We start from the raw sequence: 16,633 nt of genomic DNA on the forward strand, positions 1-16,633 counted from the left end.
TTATTGTGGACCTAACATAGGCATTAGCGGCCACTGTGTGGACTGCTGGAGACTTCTGTTGCCTCCAAATTGGTCCTCGACCATGGGGGTGGTGCCAACCACACAAACTATGTGCTTGGGATATGCATGCGATTGATACCTCCTTGCCCACAAATTGTGGGACCAAGAAAGGTGCTAGTGGCCACCATGTTGACCACTGGCATCCTCTGTCTTTGCTGCAGTAGTTCCCAATCAGCGTGTGTGTAATATGCTTCCAGGGGCTCATGGTATCCAACTGTGAGCTCAGCGAACAACCAATGGTCACCGCAATAACCATCGGCTATCTCTGCTGCTATGGAGGCGAACCCTAACCATGGGGCTTGTGCACACCAAGCACAGGGAATGCAAGGGATGCATACTGCCATGTGTCTAGTGGGGGCCTCTTCCAGTGGTACTAGTGAACTGGCAAGGATACCACCAGCCACCTCCAAGACCACTGGCATCTTTTGTTGCCGGTGGGGTATTCCGTGGCCCTCGCACATTTCCTTGGCCACATCTTGCTCGATCATACATATGGGCAACTCGTCTTGGCATGCACACGAGCTGGCCACCTCTTCCTCAGCTTGGGCTTGCTTAACCATATCTCCTTGCCTGCAAAGGGAGGTCCTTGCCACCTACCTTGGCCACAACTCCTTGCCCATGGAGGGAGGAGCTCACCAGCCACAAGCTCCCCACCACCTTGGCGAGCACCTCCCCACTTGGTGGACTCTACAAGTGCCTATGGCTGGCAAGCGGGAAAGCTCCTTGCCCGCCTAGTGGGCTTCACCACCACAGTGGGTAAACTCTTTGCTTGCCTAATTTGCTTTAGATGTTGAGTATGTGGGTGTCTTGTAATTTACATGGTTATGCTTGATTGTAGATTATGCTACCAAGTTGAGTTATTTGGACACTTGATTGTAGATTATGTAACTTCTGAAAAAGGTTCCGAAATAGCCACAATCGCCACCTTGTTTTTTTGTAACCAAATGACACAGTCTTTTCTTGGAATGGCCTAAACCTCGCATGTTGCACACCAGAATGGTTTTTGTCATAAATTAAGTATAGAAGGGTGGATAAAACCCATTAGGATTGCCTCACCGATTGTTTCTTACCACTTAGCTTTGTAGAATCTTGCTTCTCAGGATTCAACTCATAGCATTTCTCCTTTGCAAGCGGTTGGAAGTCCAATCCTTTTTTCATTGCTTGAGTGCATGCCAGGTTGCATTTCTTTTGATACAATTTCCTCAACAAGAATATCATTGGATCAGCATTCTAACGCTAATAATTCAAAAACCAGTGTTGTATGACCTTTATCAAAGCCATCAATAGCATTCTCTCCCCCTAAAACATCCAAACCAACCACCTGTAAACCATCCGAAATGATTGCACTAGCTGGCCCTCCTTGTGTCTCCATGGATGTAACATGTCTTATTTCCTTATTAACATTCTATCTTGCCTCATCTAGATTTTCATTATCTTCAATAAGACTTGCATCACCTACCTTAATCATAGCCCTGCTCTGCCTCCTAGATAACTTGTCCACATCTTGATGTTTTTCTGCATCCTCAGATCATATTTCACCCTCTTCTAGTTCTACTATTTTTTCTTCTTCCCTTGGTTGAGCAATATCCTCTATGACATCAATAACCTCCAGACCATTCAATCCTGTCCCCTTTGAGGTTTGGCTAGATTCAATAATCTTATTAGTTTTGTCTATCCACACTTTTTTTTTTTTGGTTCAAATTTTCCTTCCTTCTTAAAGAATGCCGATACTCTCCTATTCTGCAGAGTTCTGCGGTGTGACCTTGGCGACAACATTTGGAGCAATAGAAGCCGAGTTTCTCATATTTCTCTTCTTGCCAAATAGTCTTGTTTGCCAAAACCATGATAAAAAAGCCTTGCACTGGTTCCTTTTTCAATCAACCTCCACATAGATTCTTGCACTAGTGACCCTTGTCTTCTATAACATAGTGTGATCTATACCAAAGTAATGACCAAATCTGGTGGCCAGGATTTGCAAATGGTCGGATCGATACAAATGCATAGGAAGAGCTGATAAAAAAATCCATTGTGGAGCTAAGGAAGATTCCACATGCAAATCAAAATCTTTAGTCCATTTAAAGTTTGAAAACACAACCTTCCATTAGTCTCCCCTCTCTCGCGCAACCATGCAAACAATCACGTTTCGATTGCATTTGAAGGAGTACATGGTGATCATCCATGAAGCTTATCACTGGGACCTCTAAAAGACTGCAAGATTTAATTATATGACATTGAATCTTATTAGTTGGAGGTCTAACAAGAGCAGACTTGAGTACCAGAGCGTAACAGAAGTCCTCTGCCCCTTGGTCATCTACATTTTAGAGAAAATAAATCATTGTTCATAGTTAACATCTACTGGATATCGCATTGGTACCTTGAAAGAAGGAGGTTCGTGTCTTGCCAATGCTTGCTTAAACTACTTCAAGCCTGAAACCCCATCCTCCAAGGCCTCCAATGGTGCCTAAGGTTCCAGGGGCAAGGGTGCCGGCATGGCCAAGCCCTAGGCCTTGCCAAAGGAGAAGATCCCAAAAAGGAAAGTCCAAAAATCATGGAGCATTTTCAAAAAGTCATAGAGCATTTCTTGATTAATATCCAAACGATATTAAGTGAATTGGGACTTGGATTGGTGCTGGATTGGACTATGTATGGGGGAAGAGCATTATTTAAATACTGGTATTGTGACTGTAGTTCGATTGAAGATTATAGTGAAACGTGGAAACTTACTTTATTTGTTAGAAAATGAAGTTGAGACTTCTAGATTCATAGTCTAGGCCTAAGATTTATGGCAAGGGTTATATTTCAAGGATTGAAAGATGACATGTGTAAGAAGTAAAATGAATGGATGTTATGAATACCTAGATGTGTAAGTTTGTTTGATTAGAGGTGTCACAAAGAAGCATGCGGGTAAACAGTTGAAGGAGATTAATTGGATGATAACTATTTTAAGTGGGAGAAGTCTAAGTTAAAAAACAATTGGAGGTTAAAGCCATGAGGGAGAGAATGGACTAAAAGTTAGGGATAGTTTTATTATGCAAGTTTATGTTTAGTGTTCTTTTAAATAAAAAGGAAATGATGTGAGGTTATGAATGCATGTAGGTTGCCATTTGACATGCACACGAATGGATTGGACGTAATGTGCCTAGCATAAAGTCCAAATAAGTATTACGTTCATACCATTCTAGAGTTTTTTAAAGATATGAAAATGAAAATGAATGTTTTATAAAATATTTTTATGAAAAATATTCTTTTATGAAATGAAAAGAAAAGAAATGTTTTCTTTATGAATTTATGCTAAGGTATAAAGGTTTAAATATATGTATGTACTAGCTTCTTTTAGCAGCCTATTTTTATGCACCTAAATAATAGTTATATATAGGGGTAAACAAATAAATTGCTGGCCCAAACTGGCCGATTTAACTTACCCAACTTGACCCGAAAACCAAACCGTCCCAGTATTCTTCGGAAGTAGAAATGGCCATATTCGTTTTTGACTTAATCGAAAATTACTCGATACCCGTTTCTCTCGCCCTCTCCTTCTTGCCCATAAACCCTAGCAGGCAAGCATTTGTCGAATACATGATGATCTGAAACCAAATGGAAGTCACTTCAAAAGAAATTCGCAAGATCTCAAATAAACACAAAACAAATGAGCCTGCGTATTTCGGTGACCATTAGCGACAGCGAGAAAGCCATGGATGATCTGAATTACGGTTTTTTTTTTAAATTTATTTATTTATATATATATAAACTGCAGAAACTCTAATGGGTCAAACGGCCACTCAAATTGACACTTATTGTTGTATTACATCAACAAGGGAGGGCTCAAAAAACGTATATGAAGGGGAAAAAAAAACCAAGGAAGAACTGAATTAAAGTTTATATCCATATTGTTCTCGATCCCTATATCTATTCTCCAACTTGAAGCAAGTCCAATGAAGAAAGTATATTGAGGAGAAAGCTAAACAAGCGAGTCATAAGAAATAATTGAGAGAAATTGAAGAGAGAGGTGGCTTCACTATTCGCGGATTCTCCAATGAAGGGGCCTGATTGTGCTAGAATCTCTGCTTCCACTCTATTCTCGATTGTGCTGGAGAGGAACAAAGAGCAGCCTGATTGTTCTTTTCTTTTCCTTTTTAACACGCCTAACCCCAACCCTAGCTTAAAGCCAAATCTTCCGATATCTCCTTAGTCCTTTGACAATTTCAACCCCAACAATGAAAACAACACCTCCTTGGTCCTTCGACGAGGGTCCCACAAAGACAAAAGATGAAATCGCCATAGCCCTAAGCCCATGAAGAACACTACGGCTCCGCGTATAATGGAGAGAGCCATCTGGGTTCGGCTTGAAAGTGAAGAAGGAGAAGGTGAACCATTTGGGTTCGGGTATTCGAAGAGAGAGTAGTGCAGCCTGTGCAGCTGAGAAATGAACCACATCTTATAGCATACTAAAAAAATTAAAATGGAAAACCCGAAACAAAATGGGTCAGTTAATCAAGTAACGGGTAACGGTTAGGAACATAGTTTTTGGTACCGTACCGTACCGTATGGTACATTCTGTACTGGTCACTAGGCCGGTACAGGTATGGTACATGTTTTGTACCGGCTGAAATACAGGCCGGGACAACCGGCTTGCACATCGGCCGGTATTTCGGCCATTATCTTTTTTTTTTTTTTCATTTTTTAAAATATAATCTTATTTTTTGACTCCCAATTCATATCAAATTATTTATAATTTATATATACATATGTATTCATGTATAATTTCTTTATATATAGACTATTATTTTGAAATATAATTTATATATATAATTTATTTATATATCGATTATCCCAAAACGATATATGAAACAGTACCGGTATCGAAATATTTTATTTCAGTATCTTGACCAGTACGACATCCGGTACGGTATTCAAAACATTGGTTCAGAAAGTCATATTCATTAGTGGAAACAAAAAGTGGATTGGGTCGAAGTAGTACTAATCTGGGTCGGTTCGGGTTGGTTGAACAGTCCTAGTTATATATATGTGAATGGATATTATATATAGTATATATTGTATGTATATTTTATAAAATAAATAATGAGGTTTTACACTTTATGTAATGAAAAGATACTTTACGTTAAAGAAAAAAACAAAGAGCATGTGCAAATTATAGAGATCGATCATATGCCAATATGGGTCATCATGTTATGATTCACATTAGACATCGGGGTCTGCCATGTAGGCCAGCTCTTTCATAATTAATTGGAGTGGGCTAGCTGAAGAAGACAACCAAAATAATAAGGGAGTATTCTTACTTTCGAAGTCGGAAACGTGCTAAATTCGCGCCATCGGACCTCAACCATCTTGTCTTTTTGTTTTAGCAATAATTAAATCCCACCTCCACACAGAACACATCTACAACCATGAAACGCGACGAACACATTCGTATGTCCTATTCAAGATTAATTATAAATACAACTGTGAAACGCGACGAACACACTCGTACGAACACACTAGAGGAAGGGTCACCACCATGTTGACATGTCCATAATTAGAGTTGACATGTCCATAATTAGAGTACTCTAATTATGGACATGTTGACTCCTGTGTCTGGTACTGTTAAATATCTGAGATATTATTTCTTTTCTCTCCTTCTATGGCTAGTTGTTGGCCACGAGGCATGAAGATCATTCATCATGACCTTGAAAACTGTCATGAAAATATCAAACGTCAGATATTATGCATTAGTGGTCCATTTCACACGTGAAGAATATAATATTAGATTATATATCCTAACACAAAAAAAAAAAAAAAAAAAAAAAAACGAAAAGAAAAAGAAAAAGAAAAGCAAAATATCGCCCAGCTTGAGTACCATTTAATCGGTGAAGTAATTTATAATATGTGACCATTTCTAAAGTTCGTTTGAACTAACGCTCGAGCGAATAAAGCTAAACTCATAAGTTCACTCGAGGTGTGCTAGATAATAGACTCGAGTGAAAATCAAACAGATTTTTTGCTCAATGATCGAGTGATATTGCTGGGCTTGAAGGAAGCTTACTGTTTGCTTGAGGAGCGTTCGATAATAGGCTTGAGCGAAGATCAGACAGACCGCTTGTATTTGATTGGTTGTTCACTCAATGAGCACTTGACAATACCCACTCCAGCCGATAACTCAGTTTTGCTGTTTAGAGTTTCCAGTGTTATTTTCATATATAATGTTTGTTTCCTTATGGGTAGGGTTTAGCAAATGAAAGTGAACAAAGAGAGGCAAAGGTATGAGAGCATATTAAGAGAAGAGAGAGAAAAAGTCCTAGAGAGTTGAAATTGAATAATTAGAGTGACACTCTTGTAACTCATTGTATGTGGTACGTGGTGTGTGGATGTAGTGACTTTGGTATTTATACCACAACATACGTCAGATCCAAGTTTAAAAAATCTGATGCTCTAAGTTTATATTTTGTTCTCCTCGAAAACTTCATAAAGCGGTCAATGACTATGTATCCTTATTCGCTGCATTAATAGGACTTTGTGCAAATATATATATAAAAATATATATATATATATATACTTATTCCCTCACCTGCTTTTCAACCTGATGAAAATGAGTACTTAGTTCGGTTTGGATACAAGAAGTATTTTCTCATTTCATTTCATCTCATCTAATCTCATCGTTATAATTTTTTCAAAATTTTACACAACATATAATAAACGATTCAACTTTTTCAAATCTTAAAATAATAATATTAAAAAAAATATTTTATTCAACTTTCATATCAAATCATCTCATATTAACTTAGAGCATCTGCATCGACCTGGCTAAAATTCCTCAAAAGCCAAAATATCAACTTTGTGCTCTTTATACCCGCTTCATTGAATTGGGTAAAATAGAAGAGTTGAAGCTTTCAGCTATGATAAGTTTATTCATTCCTTCATATATAGCGAGATGCTAATCATCACCAAATCAATATTTTAGTCTAAATCACATCTCCTCAACTGAAACAAATTATTTCCCTTGTGAATCTGTTCTCTCCAAAACCCTTTTCACTTTCTCTCACTTTCTCCTTTGCCGAACACCCCTTCATTTTTTCTCCCTGTTTCTCTCTTCCCATCTCTTTCTCATCGCTTGTCTCTTTGAACTGACACTCCCTCTCTCTCATTCTCTCAATTTTTCCTTTTTTTCCCCGTTCTTTGTTGTTTTCGTTACTCCAAGGCTGTTGAAGTTGAGAATCTGGTGCTAGGAGGAGGAGCAGTTGATTTGCAATAGAAAATCGATTTTAATCAACTTGACTTATACTGCCTCTATTAGAATTCTATTGTGCTTAACAGAAGGTAATCAACTTCCCTTCTCTTGTCTTTTTCGATTTATAATTTTATTGTTTGGTTTTGGTTTTAGCTTGATCTAGTCTGCATCATGTTTAGTTGTGAGTGGGGCCTTAAATAATGGATCTTAAATAATGCTTGATATGGTCTTTTTCTACTTTTTCAAAAATGGCTTGCAACCTTTAGTTTGGTGATAAGGCGTGCAAGGAGAGTGGAATTATTGATAGGGTCCTTCTAGAACCACCGCTAGGGGCTCCAGGTAGACTTAATTTTTTTTTTTTCACATTATTCTTTAATACTTTTTAATATTTAAAAATAATACATAATAATATTAAATAATTTTTTCTTAATCATTAAAAAAAAGAAAAAAAAAAAAAATCTGGGAGTGATAGCTCCTAACCGGATTCCTATAGCTTTATTCTTATTGATATCCCAGTAAGGATAACCAAAACTCATAGTGGGCCGGATAGAATGTAATTTTTTAGAGAAGCCTCACAATTCACAAAGTGAGTACCTCCAATGATTTCAAACCCTAAATATGCCATTGCCAATGCTATGTATCCAAAAGGCACCTTAAAGTACTGCCCGATGGAGGAAGATTCAAGATCATCGTCTGCTGGCCTTATTTATACATATATATATGTATGTATGTATGTATGTATAAATTTCATCATGTTTTTACTTAATTCCATAAATCATATGGGTGCATGGCCTCACCCCAACCCCCGACGTTCTCAATATTGTTTTTGTTTTTTTGTAATGTTTTTAATCCACGATCTCAGTGTTTTAACAGCTTTTCCCCATTAATATATCAGAATTTAATTTATATATTCACTTTTTAAACTAGCAGGCGGGCATTATATATACATATACATATATATATATACACACACACACACACACACACACATAAATTAAGTCAATTTATAACATTCTTTTTACGTACGTAATTTCTATGTGGTTAAAGTATTTATCTATTTATATGTGTGTATATATATATGTATTGCATCAACTAAATATTTATATTATGTCATAAAATATAACCTCACAATTTATAGTATGTATATGTATGCATAAATACAAAGTGATTGATGTCCATCGATCATTAATTATTTACGTAATAAAATTTATTATTAGGAATAATGACATATATAAGTACCAAATGTACAAGTATTTCATAGACATTTTATAAAAAAGTGGACTCCAAAAAAGTGTGAAAACTCACTTTTTAAGTTTTTCTTAGTAGAATTCACTTTTTAACAAAAGAATTTCACCAAACTGATATATTTGAGATCGACTTGATCTTAACGTTACTCAGTTAATATTACTCGTCATCTGCTTCAATGCTCGAGTAGTAGGGGTTTATTGGAATGAATGATCCGAACTACAGATAAAGTGGATTAGCTTGTCACTTATTTATCAATTATCAATCCAACAGCTAGCAGCTCCCTTTATTCCCCATCTTTTTCTTGATCCTCTTCTTCCCCTAAAAGAAACCCTCTTCACTTCTGACTTCAAGTATTGACATGGAAGAACTGAGTTTTTATATTGGGATCATAGGTAAGAGAATCCATTACCACTCTGCATTACGTTCGTTTCATAATTCTTTAATATTTCCTCATTTATTTACATGGGAAGAATGATACATAAGTAAACAGAGGGTTCCTTCCATTTGCAGGCAACATCATCTCAGTACTAATGTTTCTTTCCCCCGTGTAAGCTGAAAGGACTTGTATATAGCTAATTGCAGCCCTTGATCTTTATATGATTTTCTATTTCTGAAGCTAGCGTTGTAATTAAGTTTATTACTAATACTGCAAAATTAGCATTTAATATTGACTCAGTTGAAAATGCAGCGGAACATTTTGGAGAATAATCAAGCAGCGGTCGACAGAGCAGTTTGAGAGCCTTCCTTACATCTGCACATTGTTGAGTTCATCTTTGTGGACTTACTATGGAATTATAAAGGCCGGGGAATTACTCGTGGCCACCGTTAATGGTTTTGGCATTCTTGTTGAAACTATCTACGTCACTTTATTTCTTATATATGCGCCGGGAAGATCTAAGGTAAACATGATGTTCATCATGATTTCGTCCTAACTAGCTAGTGATCTATCAAAAGTTAACATTAACTACATGCGCAAAAAAAAAAAAAAAAAAAAAAAAAAAAAATTCCAGGCTAAGACAGTCATTCTTGTCGGGTTGTTGGATGTGGGCTTCCTAGCGGTAGCGATTTTTGTTACTCGACTGGCATTGCAGGGAGAGACACGTATTGCTGCTCTAGGGATCCTGTGTGCAGGGCTTAACATTGTAATGTACAGCTCGCCTCTAGCCGTCATGGTAAGAATGGAAGGGAAAGAAATCCTAGTTTTTAGATGTGTTCTTTTGATTCTTTTCCCCTTTTTTGGTCAGTATTTCTGCTAATTAATACTCTTATTTGAAATTAGAAAGCGTTTTATCTCATTTTATATCATAAATATTTCTGTACATCAATATCTCTCAATATCCCTTCGATGAAAGGGCTCCATAGAACGCCATTTGATCAGGTTTCGGCTCGGCCATGAGTATATTTAGTGCATAAACACATCAATGCGACTTTGATGTTATTCTCACCCTTAATTTCTTTCCATTGCAATCCTCTCATCACCTAATATCAGCAAATGGAAAATTTTAATTACTGTATCTTTGCATGTTATTGGCAACCATGCACTAATTATTAGACTGGAAAAAAATTGTGATTTTCAGAGAACAGTGGTGACAACCAAGAGTGTGGAGTACATGCCATTCTTTCTCTCATTTTTTTTCTTCTTGAACGGTGGGACTTGGACTTTCTATGCTCTTCTCATGCGCGATTACTTCCTTTTGGTACGTAAGTAATTCCCTTTGTCATTTTTACAACAACCATATATATATATATGTATGTATATGTATAGTCACTGCCTTCAGGTCCAGTAGTACTTGTTCTTTATTATATTCTTCACCATCTTCGATCTACAGGTACTGCGGATAATTCCTAGCTAGTACAATGGCCTTTTTTTTTTTTTTGTTTTTTTCTCGGCAGAGTACAATGGTTTAATTACATATAAGAGTAGTCGCCTCATGGAAACTTTGTAATTTAAGTGGAGTGGGGAGATAGGAAAATGCTGGTATGCTTGTGTCTTCATATATTTAAATTTTTTTACGATTAAGAAAACATCTAATATATTGATATATATTTTTATTTTTTAAAAATATTTAAATATGTTAAAAAAATATATTAAAATAAAGATAAAAATAAAAAAAATAATTTTATTAGACGTTGCTACGTACACAGAAGAGAAATCTTCTGCCGATCAGTGCATTTTCCTTTTTTTTTTTAATTTGTCTTTCAACATTTTTTAAAACTATTTAATTATTTTTTAAAAATAAAAAAATTATATATTCATTTAAAAATATTTATTTAATCACTAAATAAAAAAAATTAAAAAAAATCAAAACTGTTTTCGATAAAACATTTCGGTAACTCCATTACGTGGGACTAGTGTTTTCCATATATATATATATATATATATATATAGATATGTAAAAAGCCTTTTTGCCGTTTGGGATTGATCATTGGGTAAAAAAGTTTTATTTTTATTTTTTATTTAATGATTAAGAAAATAATTTTAAATATATTGATGTATTTTTATTTTTTATTTAATAATTAAGAAAATAATTAAAAAAATATTAAGTAAAAAATGAGAAGAAAAAAAAAAAAAACTGTTTTGCCTCAATCATATATATAGCTGTACACCTCTAGCTGTGATTGCCTCAATCATATTCTACTTTTGGTCCCACGGATGGCCCCACAAGGAGACATTAATTTCCATCTACCACTGGACCATCTTTGGGCCAGTCCATTCTAGCAACAATCAAGCTTGAAACAGCACTAGGTAACCGAACACGCGCGATTTTGTCAGGCTGTGGATTTGTTTCCTTTTCTTGTGCCTGAAAATATCAGTACATACTGAGTATAATCGTATGAAAAGAGGGTGATTGTGTGTGGTGTAGGTACCAAATGGATCTGGGTTTCTACTTGGAACAGTGCAGCTAGTGCTATACGCAATTTATTACAGGAAGCCCAACCTGTCCAAAAATGTTTCAGATAGACTGGAAGAAGGATGCCAACAACAGGAACCCCTCATCTCCAGTACCTCAACTCAATTACATGAAACGTACGTACGTAATACATAGATCAGTACTGCTAGTTAGTTGGATTAGTTAACATATTTTCTTTCTGTTGGTTTTCCCAGATCATAGCTCTCTGCAGAATCGTGCATGTTTCCAACTATATTCATACAAAGTGAACTTGGAGCGATGGCAGATCAAAATTGGGTCAAGTGTCGTGAGAGTACTACTACTGCTCGACCGTGTACTAGCCTAATTTAAATTTCGGGCTACCTATGATCGATAATAATTGCTTGAGTTCTCTAGTTTTGTTTTGGAATATCATGTTTAGATCACGCCAAATTATAATTAGAGGAGGTGAATAGATCGATCATGTGAAGAAACGTATGTACGGATTATTTGAAAAGAAAAGCTATTGAGATCGTATATATTTTGAGTTACTAGAGCTGGTTTTATTCCTGCAATTTCAGATCTGAGGCTTGTTTAATCACAACCACAACACATTCATGATAAACACGAATAATTATTATTATCCAGTGAGAAGAAATTTGACAATGAACTCATGAACCCCCCTTTGGGGCAACCTTATACCTTAACTAAAAGAAACCAGGGGAAAAACACCTAGGGAAACTTCAAATAAGCCAATACACTATCTGAAAATTTACTAAGATGTAGTGTAATTATATAGAGTAATACTATATACATACAGTTGTAGAGTGCGCAAATGTTGTATGTGCAGTTATTGTGAAAAAAAATGTGGTTCACTATTAAAAAATTAAATTCTTTTCATATGAGTCTTGTATTTATTCATTTTTTTTAAAGTGATTGCACGGTACTTACATACTTACAACTGCAACTATTATTTCTCAATTACAAAAGTTTCAATATTGCAATCATCATTTCATAAACCTGTTTGCTCCATCTGTAATACCAGTCAAGACTTTTGACAGTTGCCAGACTTAACTCCTTTAACTAGAACTCTAGTAGCTGAACTCAATATCTTAGCTAACCTATAGATTAGTGTTTATTTTTAGTGGTTTGCAAAAAATTTAAGAGAGAAATTCAATTGATGAAACGTGGATTTCTTTTCGTGTTTCTTTTTCTCTTTTAACAGATGATAGAATGTTGTGCTTGGAAAGCCAGATAGAAAAAGAGGCCATTTTATATGTTTAAGGTCGAAAATCCAAACTTCCAATCATGTAGATCGTCTTACTACAACTCCATATGCATTTTATTGTAGGAAATACAAGTACACTCAATCACAAAGGCAACCGAGTTAATTAATTAAGAATGACAATCGTGGTCGATCGTCAAGATAATAGAGCAAAGAGTTTTACTAGGACACAAGTTCCAGTTCTACAGAAGCATGCATGATAAAACTAGAATTACATAAGCTGTCAACTTCTGATAAGTTTTGACTGTATTGAGCTTCTTATGTCTATATAATAAACTAGAGAATAGTCTCCATGGTTGGGTGTGAAGAGATTTTCCTTAACATATTTCAGATTCATGTTGTATACACTGTTTTACAGCCATTGAAGACTAACGTATGATCCTATGGCCTCCAACTTAGCTTATGCAACACATCCTTCCACTATAGCTTCTCCCTCCAACTTGATACTGCTCTTGCCCTCTCCCAACAACCTCTCGAATTTTATTAATTACCCTAAAACTGACAAAGGACAATTAATTATCTTATGTGAAAAGCACATATTTAAATTGTATCTTTGTGGAGAGCAACTTTTTGGTTTTGTTGATGTAATTACTACCAGTAGTGGGTGACAATTCATGTTTGCTAGTTGTGTTCGTATCGTGTCACGTTTTGAGCATTAGATTTTATAGATTAATCCAAATCTAACTCATTTAATTAACTGGTTAGACCCTAAAATCCTAACATGACTCATATAAATAGTGGGTGAAATGATACAACCCGCTAGCTACCCGTTTAGTAATTAACTTTTATTAGATTAACCTGAACACAATTAGTTTAGGATTGTGATAGAATATGTAATTTTAATCAGTTTCAACCCATTTGAATTGTTTTATCCTATATAACTAGCTTCAAGCCTTTTAACCCATTTCATATAAATGCGTAGATCTAACTCATATATAGGTTTTTTTAACCCAATTAAAATGATTTCATATATAATATAATGATTATTGTATAAATAATTCACAATGACAAATGGATTCATGATAAAGTAATTTATTATCAATGTCAAAACTAATAATATATAAATATAACAATATTTTCATATAATAAAATTACATATTAACAAAAAAATTTTAATAGTTTGATTTAGTCAAATACTAATACTAATATTATATATTCTCAACAACAAAAAATGACATAAGACTAAACATTTATAAAATCCAAAAATATAATATATTTGCGTTATAAGGTTAATTGACCAATTTATTAATTGTGTCTTGTTAGGTTAATCTGGTTTAACCTAAATCCATTTATATCAAATCCAAACCTGTCTATCTCGTATTGTGTTTGTGTCGAGTTCACAGGTCATGTCATATATTGCCACCCCTAACCACCAGTCCCCCTCTGTAACACCCCCTATTCTAAGATTAGGAATGTCACGTGTCTACGTAAATATATCCAAGCAAGGGATAATTTAATAAAAATATTGTTTCTCACTTCTAAGAGTTTATAAAATAAACAATCTTAACAAAACATAACCAAAATTCTCAAATTGACTAAAATGGAAATCACACAATGAAGTCACTAAGTTTATAGTCTACTCTTTCTAAGCTGGACCCGTCTGCTCGTACTGATCATCATCCTTACCTAGGTGGTTAAATTCATGAAATAAAACTAAAATGAGTCGAAAACACACTAAGAAACTCATCACAACATAAACATAATAAAAGTAAGGATTTTCATAAAAGTTTTCATGCTGAGAGTTTAAAATATGACTGATTATACTGATGCTTATGCTTTGCATGACTTGTCTTGATTTATCTAAATTAACTGACTGATTTAATCTAACTGATTTATCTAACTGATCGAATTTCTTCTGACTAATCTGATTGGCCAACACACTTAACCCTGTGTATGAGGTTGTGCATCAACTTTCCCCGCCGCAGCAAAGGAAGCAAACTATGCAGTACTCTGGCTTACTACGGTGGACCATGCTTCAGTCCGTGGCTTGCATGCCCCCTAATCTGAGCTGCATTGGTACCATACATCTAAATGACTATCTTATTTATTGATTAACGGTTCTAATCTTATCTTGCACTTGAACTTAAGATAACTTATGTGTCTTATGCGATATGAGATACATGATATATATACTGATATAAATAACTGTAAATTACTGAATCTGAACATGATGCTGAATGACATGATCGTGTGCTGTGTTGGGTGACATGCTTGCTTATGACATGGGTGGTACATACAAATACCTCTAATAATAATTTATATAATTTGAACTATGATGATCCTAATTTGTGATCAAATTATTTATCTCGTTGCGCTGTTTCCTTAATTTCACTTCGTAGATCGTCACCTATAAGAAGTATTTAAGCATCACTAAATCTGTCTAGAATAACATATCTTAATATTCTACTGATTTAATACATACCATGGAGAATAATTTAATACACCAAGTTTCATACAAAAATCTTTGAATCATAAAGTTAATTAAACATATTATAACTAGTAAAATACTTTCCTTAGTTTAAACTCAAATAAGTCATGAAAAATTCTTTAAAAAAAAAAAATAGGGTTACTTCCTTATAATTAATATAATTATTCAACTTTACAAGAAATCTAATAATACCCATTTCATAACATATTCCTTTATTGAAATACTACTAAAATCAACTTGTAAAATTAATACTAATTAATATAATTAAATTCTTTGATTTCTATTTAAAAATATAACATAATAATTTTATTAAAATCAAACCAAATAGACGGTGGACTATTAATTGAAATAATAGGCCCAATAGTATACTTTAATTATACATAAGTCCCTTAAATAATTTTTATAAGAAAATAAGATTTTCATAAAAATAGGATTTATGGGCTAAATAAAATACCCCGAAACCGAACTTAAAAGTAAAGCCCAATAAGCATTATAACAAATTTTGAAATAAACCAAGCCTTAAAAATAATAAGCCCAATACCAGCTAAGCTCGTGGGCTTTAATGTCATTCCTGTAATTATAGCAATGTGTGAAAGCAGTTTCTGAAAATTAAAACCTAAGTAACCGCACGCAGCAACCAAACATAAAAGCTAAAATAGGAGGCTGGGCGGCTGCTTAAAGAGAAAAGGAAGAAACTTGCAGCAGCTGCTCACCGAGGGCGGGCTGGACGCTGCAGCTAGTCTGAGTGGAGATTAATGGTGATGTGGCTAAGCAATAGAGAGAGAGAGAGAGAGAGAGAGAGAGAGAGAGAGAGAGAGAGAGAGAGAGAGCACGAAGAAAGAAATTGAGAGAGAGGGTAACGATAATGTTTACCGAAGGAGGAGGAGGCGTGCGGCATCGCTGGTGAAGGGCGTCAAGTGAAGCAAATGCGACGGAGATGGTTTGAGGAGGTGCAAGCTGAAAGTTCTGCTCCTATCACTCCACAAGAAAATGAAGTAATGGAAAGAAAAAATAGAACTATTTAGGAAATGGCACGAACCGTGTTGAGTAGAAAATAATGGCGTTATATTTTGGGAGAAAAGCTGTGAACACGACAAGGTATATTCTGAATAGATTTGTTCTAAGGTGCCTCGACACCAAACTTACTCCTTATGGTTTGTGGAAGAATAAAAAGCTCACTGTCAAGTATTTTAGAGTCTTTGACAACAAATGCTAGATATTGCGAGATCGTGAAAACTCACAAAAGTTTGATAGCAAGAGTGATGAAGGAGTGTTCCTTGGATATTCTTCAAATAGCAAGGCTTATAAAATCTACAATCTACAAACAAAAACAGTCATAAAATCTGTCAATGTGATTGTAAGTGATGTTTCAGCCTAGATTATCAAGAGGGATCTTGAAAACTTGAAAGAGTTAGTGCAAGTTGCTGAAGAGGATTCACAAGTGCAAAGTGATGAAGACTATATGGAGAAAACACCGCAAAGCTCTCCTCCACAAGACAAAGAACCCTCTTCGAAGGTTA

At 35.1% G+C, this 16,633-nt stretch overlaps 1 protein-coding gene across 3 annotated transcripts; it reads left to right on the forward strand.

The window, feature by feature from the left end:
* Positions 1 to 8,436: 8,436 nt before the first annotated feature.
* On the forward strand, positions 8,437 to 11,951 carry LOC122300417 (bidirectional sugar transporter SWEET17). 3 transcript variants are annotated; one of them, XR_006240022.1, is made up of 7 exons: positions 8,437 to 8,922; positions 9,041 to 9,077; positions 9,219 to 9,429; positions 9,541 to 9,702; positions 10,108 to 10,231; positions 11,395 to 11,558; positions 11,637 to 11,951. XR_006240022.1 is itself a non-coding variant. In XM_043111056.1 (7 exons), the coding sequence occupies exons 1-7, from the start codon at positions 8,889 to 8,891 to the stop codon at positions 11,641 to 11,643; spliced, it is 654 nt and encodes a 217-aa protein (XP_042966990.1). In that variant the 5' UTR covers positions 8,441 to 8,888; the 3' UTR covers positions 11,644 to 11,951. The 3 variants fall into 3 exon arrangements, 2 of the variants coding, with proteins under 2 accessions (XP_042966990.1, XP_042966989.1); XM_043111056.1 differs by having other exon boundaries at positions 8,441 to 8,922; positions 9,622 to 9,702; positions 10,108 to 10,227; XM_043111055.1 differs by having other exon boundaries at positions 8,456 to 8,922; positions 10,108 to 10,227.
* The last annotated feature ends 4,682 nt before the right edge of the window (positions 11,952 to 16,633 follow it).

The sequence above is a fragment of the Carya illinoinensis genome, chromosome 2, assembly GCF_018687715.1.
Source record: "Carya illinoinensis cultivar Pawnee chromosome 2, C.illinoinensisPawnee_v1, whole genome shotgun sequence".
Taxonomy (NCBI): domain Eukaryota; kingdom Viridiplantae; phylum Streptophyta; class Magnoliopsida; order Fagales; family Juglandaceae; genus Carya; species Carya illinoinensis.